This window comes from Notolabrus celidotus, chromosome 13, assembly GCF_009762535.1.
Source record: "Notolabrus celidotus isolate fNotCel1 chromosome 13, fNotCel1.pri, whole genome shotgun sequence".
NCBI classification, from domain to species: Eukaryota; Metazoa; Chordata; class Actinopteri; order Labriformes; family Labridae; genus Notolabrus; species Notolabrus celidotus.
Genome location: NC_048284.1, coordinates 9,590,204 through 9,614,293, shown reverse-complemented (window position 1 = coordinate 9,614,293; position 24,090 = coordinate 9,590,204). Strand labels below are relative to the sequence as shown.

General features: G+C 37.3%; 1 protein-coding gene and 1 long non-coding RNA gene across 2 annotated transcripts; one reads left to right on the top strand and one right to left on the bottom strand.

Annotated features, from left to right (window-relative positions):
* Window positions 1-4,732: 4,732 nt before the first annotated feature.
* On the top strand, window positions 4,733-23,870 carry LOC117824505 (phospholipase B1, membrane-associated-like). The gene is made up of 41 exons (XM_034700019.1): window positions 4,733-4,787; window positions 5,757-5,817; window positions 5,932-5,966; window positions 6,680-6,761; window positions 6,858-6,909; window positions 7,086-7,160; window positions 7,843-7,908; window positions 8,081-8,139; window positions 8,875-8,950; window positions 9,059-9,166; window positions 10,143-10,217; window positions 10,360-10,431; window positions 10,616-10,690; window positions 10,789-10,849; window positions 11,435-11,493; window positions 12,571-12,644; window positions 12,772-12,815; window positions 12,924-13,032; window positions 13,182-13,233; window positions 13,442-13,522; window positions 13,603-13,668; window positions 13,760-13,860; window positions 13,991-14,072; window positions 14,167-14,271; window positions 15,027-15,122; window positions 16,510-16,581; window positions 16,771-16,848; window positions 17,228-17,288; window positions 17,457-17,515; window positions 17,908-17,975; window positions 18,066-18,109; window positions 19,264-19,363; window positions 19,443-19,494; window positions 19,577-19,657; window positions 19,745-19,810; window positions 19,914-20,008; window positions 20,823-20,904; window positions 21,574-21,678; window positions 21,770-21,865; window positions 21,963-22,037; window positions 23,121-23,870. Exons 1-41 carry the CDS (start codon window positions 4,757-4,759, stop codon window positions 23,391-23,393), a joined length of 3,204 nt encoding a protein of 1,067 aa, XP_034555910.1. The 5' UTR covers window positions 4,733-4,756; the 3' UTR covers window positions 23,394-23,870.
* Window positions 7,822-15,109, bottom strand: LOC117824507. The gene is made up of 3 exons (XR_004633603.1): window positions 15,016-15,109; window positions 8,056-8,107; window positions 7,822-7,932 (listed from the first exon to the last, which is right to left on the bottom strand). It is a non-coding gene; the product is annotated as an uncharacterized LOC117824507 (long non-coding RNA).
* Window positions 23,871-24,090: the final 220 nt, after the last annotated feature.

The following is a 24,090-nucleotide window of genomic DNA, read 5'->3' as shown; positions in this document are numbered from 1 at the left end:
CCTCCACACTGTAGTGATGTCTCAATCTCATGAGTGATGAGTACTTGACTCTGACCTTAACAATGAGGACCTTTGCGGGGTGGGGAGCTTTAAATGTTTTGGCTTCACTTTTTGAGGGGCAATTGTGTGGTCCACCATCTTATACAATCCACTGATGCATCTGATCAAATGTTAAGACCAATTTCAAACAAACTTTCAAACTTCCTAAACAAGCAACAAGATCAGTAAAGATGTGTCCACAGTTCCGCAACACAAACTTAAAGTTTCTCACTGGAGCTTTAAGTCCATTTGTTCTCGTCTGAAGCCTCTGGATACATAGATAAATCCAATACGTTTTCAATGCATGTACAGATGATGAAGGTCACTGTCATAGTGTTGCAGAAGTGTAACTACAGGACAAAATGTTCAGCCCGTCAGAGCCTGTTCAAAGATTAGCATAGATCAGTGAGATAGAGGTTAAGCTTCAGCAGGAGGTTCATGCAGAGTGAATGTCCTTGGTTGAAGATAAAAGACTGTAAAGGCAGTTGGGCCCCATATCTGGATTACTGTAATCACGATTATACTTCCCTATTGCATTCAAGACCTGCAGGGAAAACAAGTAAACATGGAGAAAGCATGACTGTACATTTTTTTAGTACAGAGAGAACATGTGCTTTGGATGTAGACAGTACAGCACATAATGAGCGACTATGAGCACTGTGGTAGCAAAAATCTGGTTCGTTGTTTTCTTAACTTCTTTGCCCCCCTGACCATCCGTCACCTCTTTAATCAGAGGAGAGATAAGAGATAGTCTTATTACAACACTAATGATTCACTGTAAATAACTTAAAGCAGATTATTTTGAGTGTATCTTATATTTCTTTACAGAGGTATGGGATAAGTCATACACCTGTATTCAGTGCTGTTAGGTCCTTTTAAAAAATTGATGATGGAAATTTTTATCAGTTTATTAAAAATGTATGTAACTTATATAAAATGAGTAAAAGAAGGAAAGAATAGTCACTTCTCTTCATTGTTCTCATACCGTCTGAAAATAAGAAAGAGATAACGGCAGTAGTTTAGCAAATAACCAAGATAATCTTTCCCCTTCATGCCTTTAACCTGTGTTTTTAGCAGACATATCCATTCACACGGTTAAGCAATCAGTCTACAGAATGGCGTGATTCCTGATCTGATGTTTATGGCTGCAGTGACGAGGTCAAGTATACAAGCCAAGGACATATATCAGATATTAGCAGGGGGGGGAAATTTAACTGGCCACCCCAAAGTCCTAGCATGATTGACATCCTGGCCTTGCTGGAGGCGGGACTTGGGTTAAAATCAACTAGTTAGGTTGTGTTGCAACAGGCTGCCAGTAGTTTTCCTTGCTTTTAATTGTTGCACATTTTCTTTTTGTTTTTCATTTACCTTTACTTGTAACATTGTACTTAAATCATTTTGAGTCCTTAAAGACTTTAGCTAAGAAGAATTATATAATGCCCTTTTGTTGTTACTTCTACAGTTGTAAATATACACAGGAGTATAACATCTGTATGATACTTAATTGTAGGTAGTTGAAGTGTTTGTTATCAGACAGAAATGGAAAATATATGTATTTTATCTATGTGTCCATTAGACTTCATGCAACCCCTGGCAAAGTCAGTGTCACAGTTTGGACACCCCAGTCAAAATGGTCTGCTCCCCTTGTTTTTAAGGAACAATGAGACATATAAAAATAACTATTTAAGACTAATAAAACTATGTCCAAGCACAAAGTTTTGGTTTATTCAAGGTGGTGGGTTAAGCTTTAACATTAAAAATCTGAAGTGTCCAGAGGATAAAACAAAGAAAGCTGCTGAGTTGAATAAAAAAAGATGGAGATGAAATCCCTGTCACCAAATAAAAACAGCTTATGTAACTGTAGGCATGTTGTGAGGATGCAGATTTGCTGACAGAGTAATCATGAGACTGTGTTTTATGAAGTTTGTTCAACCAAAGACTCTATACCACTCTCTAATCTGATGGCTAAATAGATAATGTATTGCTCTTTTAATCTTTATACAACTGTAAATGTCTTGATTATGATTATGTCATCAAAGACCGGTGGTATTTGTATTTGAGAGGAGTACAGATGTTCTTAAAGTGACCACCAGAGGTGACGGAGAGATGGAAGAATGCAAACAGGAGTTAAAGTTGTGTTAGAATATTTAACTGTGTAGTAGACTCTGATATTAAGAAGAGGGGGTTCTGTTTCCGATGCTTTGTTTGTCTATTCGTCAGCAAAAACATAAAACTACAAACACTTTTTACTGTATTTTTTCTTTATAAAAGTTGGTTTAGCTTTGGCTAAAGAAGAACTTCTTAAGATTTGGACCTGATCCAACAAACAAAAAGATAACTGTGGCTCACAAATAAGTAAAAAACGTCTTCCTTGGGAGTGTAGTTTGCTGAAACTACTTTTTTTTGATGACAAGCTTCCATCTTACCAAATATATTTCAGTCCAAGTAGAAGATTTTTTTGAATCATATGCATAATATCAAAGAGTTGCATATAATGATCACTGTATGCAAATAATATGCATAATAATGAAGAGCAAGTTTTAAGTTTTGTGGATAAATTGAATACATGTCAACCCTGCGGCTCCACCTGCCAGTTTGCTACAGCCCAGGGCCCGTATGCACATCCAGCCACTGGCAATGAAAACGGGCCGTTTGTACTAATGGTGGAAAAAATCCATTAGCGGTATGCATGAGCCAGGTTAACGCCCCAACAAAGCATTACATTTAATGGCGGTAGACTCCTAAATTACAGCTGGTAACGGCAGGATTACCGCACCTGTTAGGCTGTTTAAGGATGGCAGAGATCATGCTTATGCGTTACCATTTGCGAAGTATGCAAAGACAACAGATATTTAGGGATTATTTCACATGAATGAATTAGAACATAATTCTTAAGTAACCTACCAGCAATAACGTCAGGTGAATCCTTCCCAAACAACTCTGTTAACAAGTCCTCATCCTTCAACAGGGGGACAGGTGGTCCTCCACCTGTACCGTGTTGGTGGCGGTGCTTGTTGCGCAAAGCCGCTTTCATGTTGCTTATTTTATTTTTTAGGTCTTATACTGTGCGTTCAGAAACACCGCATGCATTTAGCCAGTTCAAGATCTTCAGCCAAACTTTCCCCTTATCCTTGTTTGTTATCTTTGGCGATTGACTTGCTGATAACAGCTGTTTGTTCATTCTATATTCTTTTAATAAAAAGTAAATTTCTTCAGCTGAAAATTTGTTTATTTCTTTATCTTCTCTCAGTCACACCAGCACCGCTCGCCATGTTTATTGTTGTTTATATATAGTAGGCAATGCAATTGCATTTTGTTGGATAGGGGTTTTCCAGGAGGTTCCCTGGACATATGAAATGTATCACCAGTCTTGCTTTCATGGCGCAATTAGTTAATTGGCTAATTATTTGCAGTTGTGCATGCAGCCAAATGGGCTGTTCCATAACGGTACGTTAAGACTAATCGCAGTTTGTGTAATAGCTGGATATGCATACGAGCCCAGGTCAGCACCAACCAGTGTAGCATTTTGGCTTCACTTCTTTCAATGGGAGAGGATGGAGGCACGTGGTCCATATCAATAGACAGGCAATGATCCAGACATATTTAGTGTGTGGCCTTGAACTGGACAATCAGACAGATCTGCACCTTCAAATACACCTTGAATTCAATTTGCTAAAATGATCAATGACATATCACTACATTGTGTGATAAGTCCGGAAAGATAATCCCATGAGTACTTCGAAGTTCACTTTCACTCATTATTACAACCAAAGCTTCACTATCAGGGTCATTATTTTATTATGAAATCTTGTGCATGTGTCCTTTGGACAAGTAGGCCAGTCCCTCCCCTGTGTGGACATTTATTACCGGTAGAGTTTGACATTATCAGTCATCCTGACCAGCTATAACTGATAATCACACCAACACACCGCAAAACAGGGAGAGCACAGAGGAAGAAACGCTGCAAAACCTGAGAGTCAGAGAGATGATGCTTCTACGGCTGCTTCTGATCGGGGTCCTCGGGCTCACATGGAAAACAGGTTGTTTATAATTACACACTCATTTAACTTCTGTTGATTCCATATTTAGTTTTTTTAAATGTAACTGAAAAGAAATCAATAGTCACTTTTTTAATCAGTTGAAGAGGATGAAGGTTTTATACATCCTGTTTTAAAGTTTAAATCAGATTTCTTTGTTTAGCATTAGTTGGAGCTGGATTTGATGAGGAGGCAAATTAAGATTTGACACTCACAGACTATTAGCAAACTTTCAGAAAACTATATAGTCAGTTGAAATCCAAAGTTATTTTACACCGACATAAGTAATACGTCCTACAACTTTATCTGAATCCAGTTTTATCGTTTAAAATCCGTTTTATAATTGCATTTGCTGCACGGTGAACTCAGATTTTCATGAGTTTTTCTGGAACCACAACAAAAACAGGAATAAACACAAATATCTGCTGACTCATCAGCTTTTTTTTTATAGTGATGAACTTCTTCACCAGATGTGTGCATCTATTTTACATGATCTTTTATCACTCTGTCACAGTTTGTTTGGAAACCGAACTACGCATCACAACTTTCTGCACACACATCCTCACACCCTGCATATTTGTTCAGTCGTTTGTGCAGTTTGATCTACTGTCAAACAAACAATGTGTTCCTAACAGAGTCCTGTTTCCCTTATTCCAGTGACTGCACTACCTTGTGATGAGATGTTTCCCTCTCAGTCGCCCCCTTCAAATGGTGAGTCTGATAAAGTCAAAGTTTATCCCAGTTCCACTGATATCAACCTTCACACGCTGATTAAACTGTCACTGAGGACGACGATTTTTACATCAAGTAAAAACAAAGTACACACTTGATTTACGTTGAATGTCATTGTGCAGTTTCACTGGAAAACTAAGTATTTACATCACATTTTGTAAACTTCCAAATTTGATGGATGGCTGGTTATAATAGTTATGCTTTCACTGCAAACTGGTGGAGGAAAAAAAAAGTGTATATTTTGGATTTAGGATGGATATGTTGCAAACGCAGGTTTGTTTAAAACATGGAGAAAAGCTGATAGACATAAAACAGAGTTCCAGCTCACATGCACTCTTTCATTGTTGTTGATTTATTGCATTTCAAACATCACAATGCTGAACAATGTTATCACATATTGCATTCTCATACCGTGCAGTATAAATATACAGAAATGAAACCATATTACATTTATGTATTTATTTATTTATTTATTACTCCTGAGTACAGTTCTGAGTAACTTGTTATGTCCTGTAGAAGTTTAATTTTATCTAAATTTTTCTGGAATTCTGTGGAAAATATTCAACTTTTGTCCATTTCATCTCGACTGGCATCCAGAGTTGCAGATTGAATTTGCATGTAATCAGTAATACAATGTTTTATTTTGGGGTAGTATTATCCCACAGTACAAAGATAAGTTACATCATTAGACTAAATTGAGCATTTAAATGCAAAATTAAAGAAACATTTCTGCACTTTTAACTCATTTACATTTTAAATGAATGATTTTTAAATTGTAATGAAGTATTTCTTACAATGTAGAATTACTGCTTTTGCAGATAAAATAATCTGAATACCTCTCCCACAAACTATACAGCCATGCACTAAATGATCCACTCCAATAAGCAGGAAGAGTTAATTATCTTGTCTCTGAGTGTTTACACTGAAAGGATTTTTCTGTCTCTCAAGTTCACAGTGTTCGGCCCTCAGATGTGTCAGTCCTCTCCACCATTGGACTCCACATGCACAGGTAAGCACAGGTATACTAAAAGGTATACTCTAACGTAATTTCTGCATCACAGATTTCTGAAATGTCACAGTGCAGAGACAAAAACTCTCTCTCTTCTCTTTTGTTCCACTGCAGCACGGAGCTCTCACAAGTGGTTTCAAGACTCGCAGGTGAGATTCAAAGTTTAATTTGTTGTTTTTGCATCTGAAACAAGATTCATGTGGAATAATTTAAGAACCTAATGCAACTTTTAGATGAACTTGAGCACCTTTCTGTTCACTGTCTTTGTTGTGCTGAATTGAAACGTGACCGTCAATTCAAATGACATGAGTTTCCATAACACTACTGTGTGCTATCTTTACTACACTCATATCTACATTAACAGTGATAATTTGAAACAATGAACCCCGATACACTTGTCATATATCAGTCCTGTATGGCTGTTATCATGTCTGAAAGCCTCTCATGTTACACAAAGTCCTGCAGGTCTGCACAGAGATAAAACACGAACGGACACAAAGCAGAAGGGTTGATCTCATGTTAATACAAGACTTTCCTAAATGAAACAATGCATCTAATGCTGTAAGACAAACATACAGCGTGTTTCTGTCCTTACTGTCCATATGATTTAATTTGACTTCACAGAGGAGCAAGATCAAAAGAAAATATTCTTGAGAAGTCAGAGCCTGACAGTGTCAGGGAAATTCAACCTTAAAATTAATTGAAATGAATGGTCAATAACACATTTTTGCAAATTGGTGTTCCACACTTAGCCTGTTCTACTTCTACTCTCAACAAAGTTGTGGGGTTAAACCTTCATGCCCATTGGGAACTTACGTTTTTGTTTCCTGTGGTTAAACCTGTGTTCATGTCCCTCCATCAGAGCTGCTGACCCTGTTCAACCCTGCTCTGATCACTCTGTCAGATGAAGCAAACCTGTACAGCCCTCACTTTGTTCAGCACAGGTACAGACGCTCTCACAGGAGAAATATGATACAGTGACTGTAGTGTTTTCAAATGATTCCAAGTTTTTTTTTCGTTTTTTTTTAACTGATTCGTAGCTCACTGGTGGAGCAAGCAAAGGAAGTGTCTCTCCAACTTCAACACAGTCAGGTAGGAGCTCCACAGAGTGCACTGCCATCTTGAAGGATTATATAAAGTCCTCTTATGTGTTGACACTTTTACATGTATGCTTGCACAGTCAGACTTGTTTGAGAGTGAGGCTTTTACCAAGTTGTACCTTTGTTACAGTCTTCAGTTGTACAAAGCAGGTGTTTTTTCTTCTGCAGGAGGTTGTGGATCGAGACTGGAAGCTCCTCTTGCTCTTTGTTCAGGTCGATCAGCTCTGCGTCTGTGAGCAGCAGGTAAAAAACAATTACTGATAAGGAAAAATGCACGTGTGTTTACAGAGATAAAACCAAGGGACCAGTTCACTCCTTCTCCAATGATTCTTTTTTTATTTTTTATTTATCGAATCATACAATATGGTCATGGGGTTGAGTGTCTTTTTAGACTGGTTTTCATATATTCTATATATTGCCTCAAAGGGACAAAAATGTACACAATAAAAGCTAAAAAAAACCCCAAAAAACAATAAACAGTGCACATGCAATTATTTGGAGAACACATGTCTACTTTTGGCTATTTCCTATTTTTGTCCATTTGCAAATAAAGGAAATAAAGAAACAAAACATAGTATAAATTATAATGGAATTGGAATTCACAGTTTGAAAATAAATAAGTAAAAAAAAAATAGCAATAATAAGAATATTAAATAATGAGGATAAGAGCGAAAAAAATAAAAATGTGTAGTCTAACTTCACAGGGAAAATTAAACTGAAAGCAAACAACTATAACAACAATAAAATACAAAACAAAAGAAAAATTTGAAAATGTTGTCAAATTTTTTAACTAACAAACATGTTGAAAAAGAAAGTGGATTTTATATTTTTCATTTTCATTGAACAAAGAACTGTAACATACTTAGACTTTGACATTTGTAGGATAAAGAAATGTATTTTCAGTCTCAGTTTGTTTTTGTTGCAGGCTCAGACCATTATCAGACATGTGGTCAAAGAGGTGGATGAGGCTCTGCAGCTGCTGCATTCTCAGGTAATTCCATGAGGAATGGGTCATCTATGTGACCAGACACGAAAATAAGACATTTATTATTCATTGAGCTTATGGTACTTTTCAGCTCATGTTTATCGGTTTTGTAGCATTGCTGCTTGTTGGCAGTGTCCACACATTTTAACTCACTTTGTTTCACCCCCCTGTGCCACAGCTGAAGAAGACCATCGTCAGTGTTGCACTGTGGGATGGAGAGAACGACAGATTCAACAGGTAAGTTTGAAAGTAAAGTGACTCGTTTCTGGGTTAACAAATCACTACATTCAGTTATTTGTATTTTGACATGTTTAAATGACAAAATGAGTGTTTAACATCAAGACCTCAAGTCTGTGAAGGTTCTCAGTCGTCCAGGTCATGGTATTCCAAAGCTTGATCCATAAGGCAACTGGACTGGTAGAAATTCTTGGAGACGTTTCATCTCTCCTCCGAAAGGCTTCCTCAGTTCTGACCAGACTGGGGAAGAGCTAGAAAATATGAGCCTCTAACAGCCGTGGGTGTGTCCAGGTAGTCACAAACAGGTCCTAAGTAGGGTCGTTAGTCTAGTTCCTGTTCTAGCTCTTCCTATTTTCTAGCTCTTCCCCAGTCTGGTCAGAACTGAAGAAGCCTTTCGGAGGAGAGGTGAAACGTCTTCAAGAATTTCTACCAGTCCAGTTACCTTACGTATCAACCTTTGGATCAAGACCTCAAGTTTTTTTTTTGCACGTTTTATTTGTGTCATATGTCTACAAAATGTCTGTACAATAGTTGCTGTATTCCTTTAGACAGGTTGTCTCGCTAGGATCCAAAATTATCTGTGCCAAGAGCAACCTGAGAATGAAAGAACAGGGGATACAAAAAGACAAACTTAGTAGAGCACAAAGTTTGAACCAGATACAGCAGTATTGCCTTCAAGTATGTTGCTACACCTTGGACAGTTCTTATGTTTTGTTTTGTTTGTTTTAATGACAGGATGTGTCCCTGCATGGAGACCAACAGTGATGGAGAAGTCAGACTGCAGAGGGCCATGCTGAGTCAGGCTCTGCAGGTTTGTCTTTTCTTCTTATACAGACATCTGACACATGTATCAAGCCTCAAGTCCTGTGGTTATTCTAGCTGCTGTGAGACTCGTTTCTTCGTTTCATGTCCTCTGCAGGAGTCTTTGGATGAGCTTCTGGTAAAGCAGAGCTGGTACACTGACAGAGATGACTTCACTGTGATTCTCCAGGACGAACCTTTCATCACAGACCTCTCCTCTGTTTCTGTGAGTCACAGGCCGGCGCTGTCCCTCAACACCCTTGTCTTACATTCTCTCTCACTTGGACTATTTTGCATCCCTCACATATTGGAGAAGGCTTTAGTAGTCCAACATTTCTTTGACTTTTGCACCCCTTCATTGTTGACTCTGTTTCCCCGTTTTTGCATACGCCCCTTCTCTATTTATGTTTATTCTACTGCCCACAAAACACATAGAGAAAATGATGCTGCATGACATATTTTTGTAATTCAGGCAGTCTCAAGGGCACCGGGGCAGTGTCCAGGAAGTAAGCAAGCACCTCTCCAGCAACCTGTCCCAGTTTCCATACTTTAGTCAGTGCCCAAACTTCATGGCAACCTTACAGTTCCTGAGCAAAGTCTCAACAGACTGAGTGACTCCTGCTATCAAATGGGAGAGTTTTTTTGGCACTTTTAGAGGTTCCTGTATGCGCTTAAACAGCAGCAGCAACCAGATAATATCTTATTAGATCCCAATTCATACAACAAAGTCTACATTGTAAAACACTGAACCTTCTTTATGAATATGTTGCTTCAAGCTCCCCTGAGGAACTTTTGTTTTTCGTCAGTTTAGGTAAATTTTATCTCTTTGCAGATTTTGTCCATTTCCTGTTAAGGTAGTCCTTTTACATCTGACTCCTACACCCTAATTATATAGAAACAACTGATTTTCTTACTGATGGTTCATTGCTTTTGTAGCTCATAGTCGCACTGAAACTTACTTTTGTCTGTTTCATAACCAGCTTAAAACTCCTCAAAGAAGCTTTAAAGTGAGAAAATCTTAAAGCCGGGAAGGAAAAAAAATCTGTCATGTAAGACGCAAACAAAAATCTGATGCTCTTAAAAAAGTGATGCTGCATGTGTGTGTCTGTGACGTCAACAGATACACTCATGGTTATCTTACTGCTGATGTACTCCCTGTATCTAACATGAAGTATGACGTTTTTGATGTTCTTTGAAAACAGACTGGGAAGCCTCTTTCTGGGTCACAGGCATCACAACAAGCAGATAAACTGCTGGTGCAGATGTGGAAGAACCTGGTGAGGAGAAATCTCCTTCTCTCTTCCTCTCTCATAGACACACACACACACACACACACACACACACACACACACATGAAAACATACAGAGCTGTTATTCTCTGTGTGCAAACATGAAAACAAAGAGTTTTCTGTCTTTCAGCTGCAGCCCACAAATGGCCAACATAGCACGGATGACAATGGAAACATCATTGCATTGCCATGCCCAACTGAGGTACGGGACTTTGTGTACATGTACAAACATGCCATTAATTCAGCACATTAAGGCCTGCAGTTACACATATTAGATAATAATAGGTCCTAGCGTTCCATATTAATACTCTAACCATCTTCCTTCCTATTTACTTCCTATTATCTTTGTCCCCTCCTCTCTTTGGACATCTTCCTCCCTCCCTCAGGACCGGCCCTTCCTTAGGACCGAGGAAAACTCTCCCTCATATCACCACAGCGATGCCTCTCCTCTCGTTCACCCAGTGAGTACACACTGACACAGAGCTGAATGGAGGTTGTGGTAGTGTTGTGTGTGTTGTGTTTGGTTCTAACTGTGGACGTGCTCTCTGTGTGCGCTCAGTTAACAGGCACTGAGATGCCCTGTGAGGACTTCAGCCCCTCGCCTTCCACACCTGCCACAGGTAAGATGGTGTATACTGACAGGCTTGCTGTTTGTAGGCACTGGGGAGATTTTAAGTTGGCTGAATAGGTGAACAATGCTTTTTTGAACTTGTTGTATTCAGACAGACAAGTAAAAATATGTTCATTAACTTATGACAATGGCTATCAAACACATTCATATGTTGATGATGTAAAGCAATTCTTACCAGTGTCTTGATTTGTCTTGATTTGGGAAACAAATGAATGCAATGAAATTAACTTTATGATCATGATTCTAAGATTTATTGTTAAAAAAAATGCTTCTCTGCTACGCCAGCGTGTTCTGAAACCATGGCTTAGAGCTAGGAGACAGCTTTGAATTGCTGATAATGTGAAATACAGGGTTTATTTTAAGTTCCTTTTGGAGGATAAAACTGTTACAGTTAGTTTGTGTCACCCACAAGTCTGTTGAGATTTGCAGACTCTAAAATAACGCTCTGCTTCTGTCACTTATTTCACATTTTGATTATATATGCTAATTTGTGTTTATTGTTTACTGTATAAGTCGATGGCATGTAGTATGACGATTAGGTAATTTAATCTTTTTCCCCTTTGTATTTTTCCAGTCCATGAACTCCGACCTGGAGATATCAAAGTGGTAGCTGCTGTGGGAGACTCTCTGACAGTGAGTAGTTTTTTCTTTGGTTTTATGAAGATAGATGAAAACATTACAGACAGTCTGACCAAACGTGAAAAATACAATACGTTGAAACTACGTATTTAATTTAATACATTGACATAGAGAGCTGTAAAAGTAGACCTCAATCTTACCAATACACTTAATACTATACTTATTTACTTCAACAGTGCCCATCAAAATACTGAGTAATATTACCTCACCAGTGGAATGGGATTAACATCTGTATTCAACTGGATGATGGGTTGACTTTTATGCACTACAATAAAATAACTGTGCACTATACTATACTATACTATACTATACTATACTATACTATACTATACTATACTATACTATACTATGCTATACTATACTATACTATACTATACTATACTATATTTACACCTTCAACAGAAAGTTGTTTTCTAAGAGTTAGATACATACTGGTAACGGACAATAAAAATGAACATAACATTGCATTTATTAAGTGACGTGACAACAGTTCACAGTTCTATTTCTGTTCTGAAAAAGATGAACATAAGATTAATCAATGAACACTAAAGTCACTTTTAATACTTAATATTTGTGTGAAGTTGTGAATGGTACAGAGACATCAAAGCCTCATTGGACATTCAGAACATTTACTTATATCAGGTCATTTGTATGTTTGGAAAAAGGCAAGATGAACTCCATCAATCAATCAATCTTTATTTATATAGCGCAGATTTACAACAAACGTTATCTCATGGTGCTTTTACAAACAGAGCAGGTTTAGGCCGTACTCTATATTGAATTATTGACAATGACCCAACATCAAGACAGGATAAGATCCAGTCTTATCTCATCTTAATCCAACAAGAGCAGAACTCTTTGCAGCATTTAGAAAGTAACAGCGGCAAGGACAAACTTCCTTTTAACAGGCAGAAACTCAAACTCAGTTTAAGATCAAAACAGGATCATATTTTCAATATTTACAGCAGAATAAGAGTGATATATTTAGGGGAGGTAATGCTCTGCAAAACCTTGATAAGTCCTCTCATGTTTCTTCATGTTTCTGAAACATTTCCCTGTTCTGTGCTTTAGGCAGGTAATGGTATACCATCCAACCCCAACAACATCCTGGACGTCCTGCAGCAGTACAGAGGACTGTCGTGGAGGTCAGTTGAAACTTTTTAAATCACAGCTACTACAAACATTGAAGAACATGATTATATCAATTGTGGGTTTTTTTAGGTGGACAAAAATGTCCCTATCATTTTAACATCCTTTTTTTTAACTTTGCAGTATTGGTGGAGATGAAAACCTCACAAGTGTCACCACGCTGCCCAGTGAGTCCTCTGCATGACTCGTTTATGTCATGGTTGACAAATTACAATGAGCTTTTTGTTGTTCAGGGTGTTTCAACCACACTCACCTTTAACTTCTGTTAATAACAGACATCTTGAAGTATTTCAACCAAAACCTGACGGGCTACTCTCTTGGAATGGGCCGACAACAGACTCCTCAGGCTTTTCTCAACCAGGCTGTGGCTGGAGCGAAGAGCAAGTGAGTCCAATATGCTTTTTTGGCTACTTTTTGACAGTTTTAAACAAAGAAGTTGTCAAAGCAAAAATCTTAGCTAATATAAAAGCTAAAGGCTACGTTATTGGATAAATAATGTATCTAAATGTGTTTTCAATGTTATGTGTTTTTAGGGACGTACCACCACAGGTGCGAGCCTTGGTGGCAAGGATGAAGAATGACTCTGTAAGTCTGTACATTAAAAATCCATCTTTGCTATCTTTAAAACTCAAAATATCTGATACATAAGACCCGTCCTCTGGAAACAAAAGCAAAGATTAAAGAATTCTTGCTTTTTCCAGAGTCATGCATTTCTACTTGGACGAATAAAAAAAGATCCTTTAATACTACTACTTACTTTTCATATTGACTCACATTCTTTTTTTGTGTGCAGAGAATCGATTTTGAGTCGGACTGGAAGGTGATCACCCTGTTCATTGGTGGAAATGACGTCTGTGATCACTGCTACAACTCTGTGAGTGCTACTGTGAAAGACTTACTCATAAGGGCTCAAAAGACAAACACTAACCTAGAACTGTTTTCCTTTCTTTACAGCTCCTTTACTCTGTTGACAACTATGTCCGTAATGTTCGTAACAGCCTGGATTATCTTCATAAACAGGTAAAACCTACAGACAAGCTGCGACACTCTCAGATACACATTTTTCTGTTTGGTTTCTTTTATTTTGGATTAATCTGAGCCTCTCTTTTAGGTCCCTCGGGCTCTGGTGAACTTAATAGAGCCTCTTCATATCCTCCCGCTGAGAGAAATGCACTTGGATGCTTCAACAAAATGTCCAACTTGGCTGGTTAAGTAAGTATCTTAGTTGATCACTTCAAACAGTTTTATCACTGCAATGAATTCGACATAGCTATCCAAAACTATCACCTAACAGTAAGCAGTGATACAACCGTGTTTCTTTAATCCCTCCTTTGGTTCACAGTATTCTGTGTCCTTGTGTTATCCTGCCAAAGGCCAACTCTAAAGCTCTCCAAATGGTGGAGGACCTGAACAGAGGCTACCAGGTATAAAACACCAAATAAACCGAACTGTGACCATTAAAAAAAAAAGAAAACTGCTCATCCTCAGGTATTTACACGTCTGATTTCTATCTTGAAGAAATCACTACATAAGCTTGTGGAGTCAGGCCGCTACGACACTCGCTCAGACTTCACCGTGGTCATCCAGCCTTTCTTCAGAGAAATCGTTGTTCCCAGACTGCCGGTCAGTAACTAACCTCTGTCTCTCACAGACGATATATCAGATGCTTTGGCACCAGAATTATGACAGTATTTTCCCCATTGTATGGTGTTTCATTGTGTGTTAGAATAAAGTATGAATAAAAAGTAAAATAAACTGTATTTGTTGGCTCCTGTTTAAAATAATTGCTATAACAGGGTTGGAAGAGCTAAAGTGTCATGCATGATTTAACATTTTTGGTAAAACTTGAGAATAAAATCTGAGGTCCTACACCACTCAGATGTTCATAAGGTCAAGCACAGCCATCAGTAAATTGAGCTTAGCACAATTGACTTTTTCTGCTTGTTTCAACTATTTATGCCAATCTAATCTAATTAAATTGTGGAACTATTCCTTTAACATTATTTGTCAATATAAACCTATGTCGATTTTGTGGGTCTAACCTCTTATGAAAAAAAAAGATATTTGAGTTTTAAGGTAGAAGATTAATTTTCTTTGACTAATTGAGGCCAAACAGATACAAGCTTTTTGTGTGACCCGCCTGTAAGTTATGAAGAAATGGATTCTAGGGCATTAGAGAACCTGATTTAGTCATTACTCCTTTTCTCTGCTCCTTTTTTTTCCTGTGGCCTGTAGAATAATATTGCATTTACTCCTGCAGAGTTTAATCCTACATTTTCCAGCGCCTATCAATGAGAAAAGTCAACATTTCTCTGAGGCTCGTGCTTTATTTTTCATTTAAGTTTGAAGTTCTTGCTTTAATTGTACCTCTTCTACAGGATGGTCGCCCTGATCGCTCCTACTTCAGTGCCGACTGCTTCCATCTCAGCCAGAAAGCCCAGACGCAGATGGCTCGCTCCCTTTGGAACAACATGGTAAAAATTAGACAAGAAGAAGTTCATGGTCAGGGCAATGCATAGCAGAAGCCCTATATGACCAGCTCTATTATGGCACAACTGTTGTAAAGACGTAAATTCTAACAAACATTTTCAGAGTATACATATTGAATAACTCTTCAGTAAAAAAATGTATGTTAGCATAACATTGGCCAACATATAAGCAAGTAAACTGTACATTATCATTTATTAGTTCCAAGTTAGCATTATTTTAGCTTATGAGGAGGATGAAGAAAGCCCCAGAGGCGGAGTGCAATGTCAGACTCAGTAATTTTGTAGAGCATTCTGGCTAGCTTGTCTTATTGCATTATTCAACGCTTACTAGCAACCAGCTGTCTACTGGATAATATCAGGGTTAGCCAGAAAGTTCCTTGAGGCTAATATTACCGTTCTGTAACTTATGCATTGCAATAGGGGCAGATATAGTCCAAGCTAACATAATCGAGTAACTAGTAACTTATTAACAAGCTAACTTAATGCTACCTAGCTAGCATACTATCAAATACAAAGCTTGAATCTGAGCATAGCTACTGTCTTAAAGCTGCTGTTGGTAGTCACAGAGTAAACATCTGTTCAGTGAGAGAGACTTTGAATGTCAACACTAACCCTCCCAACCAGATTTCCTCTTAGCCCCCCCAACACAGATCGGCGTGTGCAGTCATGATAGTGCTGGACACATAACCAATCGGAGGACGTAGTAGGGGCCGCCCCTTAACCAGTCAGGAGAGAGGATTGGAGATTAGCTATGATTGGTCCGTCATAACGGGAACGAGGAGAATAATAACATTGCTTGATACAAAGGCATTGAAAACGCAGAGATTTAGCAATAGTCTCAAATTACTCCACTTACCGATGAGTACCGATGGGTATTATGACCTTTTTTCCAAACCCAGCAGAAAAAAAGTAATGTTTTTTACACCATTCCTACCAACAGCAGCTTTAATGTCCAGATAATTACTAACAATTGTCTGTTCAGATGCTAACACTACTGAAAACCCATCTTTTCTCCTTGGCGTTCAGTCCCAGCTAAGCAAGAATCCTTGGCTTTTTACTTTTTTAATCTTTTATTTCCTAAATTGAGCTCTTACTATTCTTTTATTGTTTTTATTTATTGTTATATTGTGTATGATTATATTGTATTTTAATATCTGTACAGCACTTTGGTCAACTGAGGTTGTTTTAAATGTGCTTTATAAATGACTGCTTTTGACTTGACTTGACTAATTTATCTTAAAGTGATACAACGCAGTAACAACAGCATTTATGAAATGCTTTAGTTGTAATTTTACCATCAGGATCCTCTCATTGTTTCACGTTTAGAGCAATGAATGATATTCAGCTGTCATACTCACTCTTGTTTTCACAGCTGGAACCTCTGGGCAATAAGACTGCCAAACAGGATTTTTCTGAAAACCTTGACCTCAAGTGTCCAACCAAGGTAGGAAATGATGTCTGAAGCTTACTTAGTCAATGTTATAAATTCTGATGTCTTCTGTTAATCCTGTGGTAGCCAAACTTTGTAAGGCATGCTAATGCTTAGTAAGCTGATTCTTTAATTGTTCATGTAATTCTTCTATTTTTCGTGGCTTCCCTAAAGTGGCTTTATATTTCCATCTTTTGTCTACAGACCTCACCATACATTAGGACCTACAATAACAGCGAGTACTCGTATGCTGATCCCCTACCAACGCCTGGGCCTATCACAGTAAGCACAAAAACTTTAACTGTTGGATTTAATAGTGAGTTTATCAAAGTAATTAAATGTGTTATGATATAAAAGTAGAGATGTGAATGAAACTATTGCAGATATCTGAAGATAATCAGTCAATAAATTGATAAAAAGTCATTTATAAGTCACCTATGAATCATTTTGAAGTCATTCATTCAAGAAAAAAAATCATTCTCTGGCTTCTGCCTCCCAAAGCGTTGCTTTCTCTGATTAATGTGATTACCACCTGACTGCCTTTGAGGTTTAGACTTTTGTTTGCACAGATTTAGTTTGTTAAAATTGTTTCTCCATTTGATATCTTTTACAAAATGTTTTTTTAACATTGCCAATGCTGTTTAATGTTTCTCTTCTCTAGAACTGGGGGAGCGATTTTTCCTGTATGGACCTTGCTCCTTCTGACACTGTGCCCATGTCAGGTAAGATGTCCAGTCAATTTTAGGTCTAAAAAAATACATACTGTACAAATTGCACACAAATTGTGACTGGAGGGAATAGCCACAAACAATCAGAGTGTTGGATGTGTAAATTTGCAGTTTATCTTGATGTCAGCAGGATGAATTATCTTTTCTGTCTCTTGCCTGTAGTCCACAAGCTGAAACCGGCAGACATCAAGGTTGTAGCAGCTCTGGGAGACTCATCAACGGTCAGTGATATCCAGTTTATTCTTTTCAATAATAGCTGGACATATATTAGTAAACCATTCCTCTTTTACCAAACTTAATCACAAGTACTTGACAGATAAAGATGATGTGTTTATAATTGCATAATCGTGCATGTGAGTGTGCCAAAGTAGAAAACATATTGTGATTTAGCCTGAACTGTAAACCTCTTGGTATCAGCTATTTGGTGTCATTGAACTATGAACTATCTAATCCATTTGTTATCAGCCAGATAACAAATTGCACCATTGATGATTATTCCTTTAATGTTCTGCTGTGTCATCTTTGATGTAATATCTATCTTTGTCATAAACCAACTGTCCCCTGCAGCCCTTTCACTTCACTTTCTGTCTTCCTCTTTGTTCTCTGTTTACAGGCAGGCACAGGCGCCAAAGCTAAAACTGTGTTTGACCTCAGTAAAGAGTATAAAGGAGTATCATGGAGGTAGGATATGCCTGCAGCTTTCATGAGGTTTACTTCACATCATGATTTAAGATGCAGGCTGATATGTTTTGTTTTTATTATCTCTCACAGCATTGGAGGAGACAAGGGTCTGGAGACCGTCACAACGCTACCAAGTGAGTTTGCTTGGCAAAGTCATTATATCTTTGAGTAACAACAATCTCCTCAACATAATACTTGGAATTTGTCTCTCAGCGATTTTGAACTATAATGTGGGCAGTTTCCAAATACTGCTTTATGCAAATAACACCTGACAATGTATTCATTCTAAAGTGGCAAAAACATGTAAATTAAGGTAAGCACTTTCATGCATTTCCACCCTGAAAATATTGTCTTCAGCCAAGATCTGCCAACAAAGTTATGTTCCATTTGTCTTATTCAACCAGTTTGAGATATAATTCCTTGTTCAAAGTGAAACACTGCAATGACTACAGACACATCACTGACAACTATTTGATGTTGATATTTTTCAACTGTGTTTGCAGGGTAACATCATTATTATTTTTACAGTGATGTGGCATTTTTATGAATGACACTTGCTCACAAATCAAGTGGAAGATGTTATATTTAAAAGAAAAGGAGGGGCAATGAATATATTATATCTTCTTCAAAAAATGTGCCCCTATTCAGATGTTAACCCCCCTGTTATGTTTGTTTCTCTGGAACAGTAATAACATTCCTGGGTCAATTTGACCCGGGGCATATTCAATTATCCAAAAGTGTCAGAACCCCCAAATCCCAAAAAACAACTAAATCTATTTTTTAACTCCATTACTAACCACTTAAATCAAGATTTGGTGTTTTTTAATTCTCACAGATCATGGTTCAATGAGGATAACTCACTCATTTTTCATTAAAATTCATGTTAAAATGTTTTTGATTTACATTGGAAAGCCCTAAATATAATTACAATAGTTTGACATGACATAAATTTGTATTTTATTTTTTATTTTTTATGAAGTGATGTTGATAAATTAACACAAGTCCTCTTCTGGCACATGCTGCCCAGATTTGTATGCAGCATTTAGCTGGTTTGGAAGACATATTGCCTAAAATAGACTTTAAAAAGGGTCAATTTGACCCGCAACATAACAGGAGGGTTAAAAAAAAAGCCCAAGTGGGAATACAGAAAAGGATAAGGATGCTTACAGGTTATTGCATGGCAGAAGATGTGGCAGGACAAGTAACTTTTCCTGCTACAATGAAATAAACCAGCAGTGTTATGCTTTCTAGCTGGTTCATAATCTTCATTTTCTCCTTCTCTTCACAGACATCTTGAAGAAGTTCAACCCCACCATAAAAGGCTTCTCCAAAGGCATCGGCAAACTACAGAAGGCCTTCAACATGGCTGTACCTGGAGCTAGAACCTCGTATGTATAAATTATTGCAGTTCCTGCAGATAAGTGAAGCTTTTGAACAACCTCCAGTCATCTACCTATTGTGTTACAGAGAGATCCCAGCACAAGTCCAAGCTCTCATCAAGGCCATGAAAGGACATAAGGTAAAACTGAAACATAGTTTAAAATAATCTTTTAATAGTGTCTTTCTCCTCCATGCTCATGTTCTGTAAACTTGTCACACAGGAGGTGAACTTTGAGATGGACTGGAAACTTGTGACCATATTAGTTGGAGGAAATGATCTTTGCAGTTACTGTATAGAGCAAGTAAGTTTTCTTAGAAGTCATATATAGACATGAGTAACTAGATTGTGTATGGATCTGCAGCAAAAACCTACTTTTTCTTCTCCTCAGAACAATCTGTCGCCCAAAAACTACAGCCACAATCTCAAGCTCAGTTTGGACATGTTACACAAAGAGGTAAGATACTATACACTTCATGTCATTGTCATCTGCTCTCCTGGATAAGTGCCCTGGGTCATGTTATTTCTGTTTCTCCCCTCTCTTCTCTCGGTTTCTTCAGGTACCCAGGTTGTTAGTTAATGTTGTGGAGATCTTCCAGATAGAGACATTGAAAACAGTGAAGAAGAACACAATTGGTTGTTCACTCTTGCAGAGGTTTGTTTGCCTCCTTTTTTAAAATCTGTGTGGTCATTTTCCCATTAATCGTAATGAACGTTTAAAACAACAACATGGTCTTAAACATTTCATATCAAAAATCACATGAAAAGGTGTTGCTCATAGTGTGGAACAGACTCTGCAGACCTCTTTTGCTCCTTTCAGCCCATTTTCTCAGATTTTCTACAGCTTGCAACTTAACTATCCTGCTTCAAACAATCCTTAAAGACTTCTTTAAACATCCGCACAGCATCTGACAGCAGACAGAAATGATTGCAACCAGCTCATGAAGAGCCAGATATTTTACTCAGGAGTCAAAAAGAATCAAAAAAGAGCTGAAAGAACAGTTAACTTGACTAGAAACAAGATGATTTTCCTGCTTTGTGCCTTCTGACTTGTGCACATAGTCACTGTTATTGCGCAAATTTGCAGTATTGACACACATAATGTTAGATCCTGTTAAATTCTGAGTTCTGCTGCCCCCACGTGTTCAACTATATACATATTGAAATGAATTAAAGTGCTTCAATCAAATGATTTTACAATAAAAAATGCAACATGGCAGCCTTTTTCACTTAAAAGCTAACAACAAGTTTTTGTGGAAATTATGTTTCAAGTTTTTCTGGTAACATTTGAAATTTGTTTTTACTTTTGAGATCTTGCACATACAATTTATTCACTTGTTAACATGCATAGACAACAATGCTGGACTGACCTCCATGTATTTCCACTTTATCTGTCACAGATAATCCTTGCACTCTCTTCTTTGTATCTTAAATTGAAGAATAAATAAATAAATACATGCTTTTTTCAGGACCAGCTGCCCCTGTGTCATCAACCCAGTTGACAACTCCCCAGAGGTCGAAGAGATAAAACGCATCAATCATGAGTATCAGGTAAAGGAAAAGAGCTCTTTTAACTATTATCCATTACTGTAATAGTAAACAGTGAGCTATAGAAAAGATTATCTGGCTGTAGCAGGTGTAGGAACTTGAGATTGTGTGGGTGAGCCTCTGATGCTAATGCAAGCTCTGCCTTTCATACCATTGTACTGTGAGGGTCAGGGTTATGTAAAGAGGCTTCAGTGTGCAGTGAAGTATCCCTTCATGCACCAAAACTGTGGAACTCTGCCTCCGGACTTTAAAATAGTGAGCTCTCTGGTCGTTTTTAAAAGTGAAATAAAGACTTACCTTTTTAATCTGGCTTTTAACATTTTAAATAATTCATTTTCTTGTAGCCCTGGACTGCATTATTACCATTATGGCCATTTTTTTTTACATAATTTGTATACATTTTATTTTTTTCTATTTTATTTTATTTTAATATTTTTTTTTCTGGTATTTATCTGATTTTAATTTATTGATTATATTGTAACGATTTAATTTAATTTAATTGTATTCTCCTGATACTTCCAGTTTTCAGCAACTGTTTTTCTAGCATATGCAATCTGTTTAAAAACAGATCTATAGTTTTCCCACCCCACAGACTTAATAAATGAAATATATTACTCAAATGTAGCTCCCTTCTGTCTCTCCTCAATTTTCTATTGTTCCTTCCTTCCCAAGGCTGAGGTCCAGCAACTTATATCTGGAAACCGCTATGATGGAAAAGAAGACTTTGCTGTTGTCCTTCAACCCTTTTTACAAAACTCCTTTATCCCTCAAATTGGGGTAAGTTACAAAAATATGCAAATGTTCTCAAAAAGCATCCTCATATAAAAAAGAAGATGGCATCTTTACAAAAATTGTGACATTTTAACAGGACGGAGAGGCTGACACAAGTTTCTTCTCTGTGGACTGTTTCCATATCAGTGAGCGAGCTCATGCTGAGATGGCCGTTGCTCTTTGGAATAATATGGTGAGCTCTCAGCAGTGGTGGACAAATTAAAGTTCAATGATAATGTTTCAAAGTGTTTTTTTTAGGTTTAACATGATTTATCTTTTGGTCCTGACAGTTGGAGCCCGTCGGTAGAAAGCAGGCGTATAACAACTTCACACATGACCGCTCTAAGATCCAGTGTCCCACTGAGGTATGTGTGGAATCAATAATCAGTAATTATGAAATCAATAATGACATAACTTAAATGTGCAGTGTGTAGTATGTGGCAGCATTTAGCAGAGCATACTTGGTGGGAGTGTAATATATGTTTAAATTGGTGTATAATTACCTGAATATAAAAATGGTTATGCTTTTGTTAACTTAGAATGAGCCTTTTATATCTAAACTAGAGTGGGTCCCCGTCCACAGAGGCCAAGGAATATTCCCATTTCTACCCACTGTACCTTTAATTCAGACAGAAACTATGACATACTTAAAGAATAAATCACTACATTTTTAACTCAGCTAAAATATTCTGAAATTAAACGCAGGTTCAAATAGGAAATATGAGTATGTCACATTTTCTCTTGGTTTCTTGTGTGATTTGATGGATTACACTTTGTTTATGTACAAGTTTCATTTTGGTTTGTGTTGTTCAGAGGTAGGGTTAGTACACAATGAATAGCCCTATTTGACTTCTGTTGTAATCCATATAATGGCAACCCCATATTATTTCACAGTTTTGATGTCATCAGTATTATTCTACAATGTTGAAAATAATTAAAATAAATGAAAACCATTGAATGAGGAGGTGTGTCCAAACTTGACTGGTAGTGTATCTTACTTTGGATTGAACTGCATGTGTATGCTACTGTTAAACAAGAGCAAACTAAGACTTAATAGTTATTTGCAGTTTTCTTTAATTGCTCTTAAATCATGAAAATAAAGTTGGTTTCAAGGAAAAAAGGGGGGATTTTAACATATTGAACTTTTTTAAGTCTCTTGCTTTAAACATTACTGACAGGAAACAAAATTAGCATTTTTTGGAAGTCAGGATCAAATTACATTTTATTAAAATAGTCTTGATTTTCAAAATGTATTGCCCACAATTGCAAAGGTGTTAAGTTTTACATTTGCTATTCAATTAGGTAATTATTTCAAATCTTATTACATCTGGAATTGTTAACATTTGGGGTCCCTTACATTTTTTTTACTTCCTACCATGTTATAATTTCATATACTGATTATAACTTGTTAATGTCTTGAATATACTCTATTCTGTTTATTCCTTTAGGCCAGTCCCTATATCTTCACCAAGGTCAATAGCTTACCAAGTCCACCAGTGACCAGTACCACCACTGCCAGCTTTACCACCCTCACGTCCAGTCCTGAACCGACCAGCATTGAGCCCTTGTGTCCCCCTTCTTTGGCTGTCTGGGTACCAGTGGTTGTAGGCATCCTCGGTTCACTGGCTGGCATCATCATTGCCTGGCTGATTCTATCCAGCTGTCAAAATCGAAAAAACAAAGTGGGGAAAGCGATGGAACTGAAAGGAACTGGTTTTTAATGCAGTTGTTTCTACCAAGTTGTGTTTATAGTCAATGGGACACTCAGTCCAGTTTTCAGTCATTAAGTTTCATTGTAGCTCTTGTCTTATCCACCATTTTTTGACTAAATTATACGAGTCTCTTTGTCTTGCTAGATGTCTGAAATTGTTCATTTGTGAATGTCAGCTTTTCTGAAATGTTGGAGCAGCTGTTCATCGTTTTAGTTGAGGTTTGGTCAGTGAAAGCTATGTAGACAGCTCTTGATGAATTATGTACAATAAACTGAAAGCTTTAGACTGGGGTGTACATTCTCAGTAGCAGTACTAGCACTACATTCACATTATAGCGATCACTGTGAATCTATATGGTACTGTTGATCAATCAACAGTTGTGCTACAAATATGTGAAATATTGTAACTAACTTTTTACTCATAAATGTAAAATATTATCTATGTACATGAACTACTTGAATCAATGTTTTCTGTTTTTCCTATACTCTGTACTTTTTATTTATTAAGAAAATTAAACTTGTACAATATTGAAGCCATGACTTACTGTGTGTACTAATGTGTATTTCGTAAACAGTAGTGTGACACATGCAATAACTCGAAAAACAAGGAGTCTTGTGCCATAAGAAAAATACTGATCTCGGATGGCCCCTGTCTTAACAGACTTAATATTTTTGAATTCTCAATTTGGGTTTTATTTAGAAATACA

Excerpts from the sequence above, each read along its gene's own strand:
- LOC117824505 (XM_034700019.1), top strand. The coding sequence starts at position 4,757 with ATGTTTCCCTCTCAGTCGCCCCCTTCAAATG. Across the intron at positions 10,850-11,434 it reads GCCTTCCACACCTGCCACAG|TCCATGAACTCCGACCTGGA; the intron begins GTAAGATGGTGT and ends GTATTTTTCCAG. Across the intron at positions 19,658-19,744 it reads GCAGTTACTGTATAGAGCAA|AACAATCTGTCGCCCAAAAA; the intron begins GTAAGTTTTCTT and ends TCTTCTCCTCAG.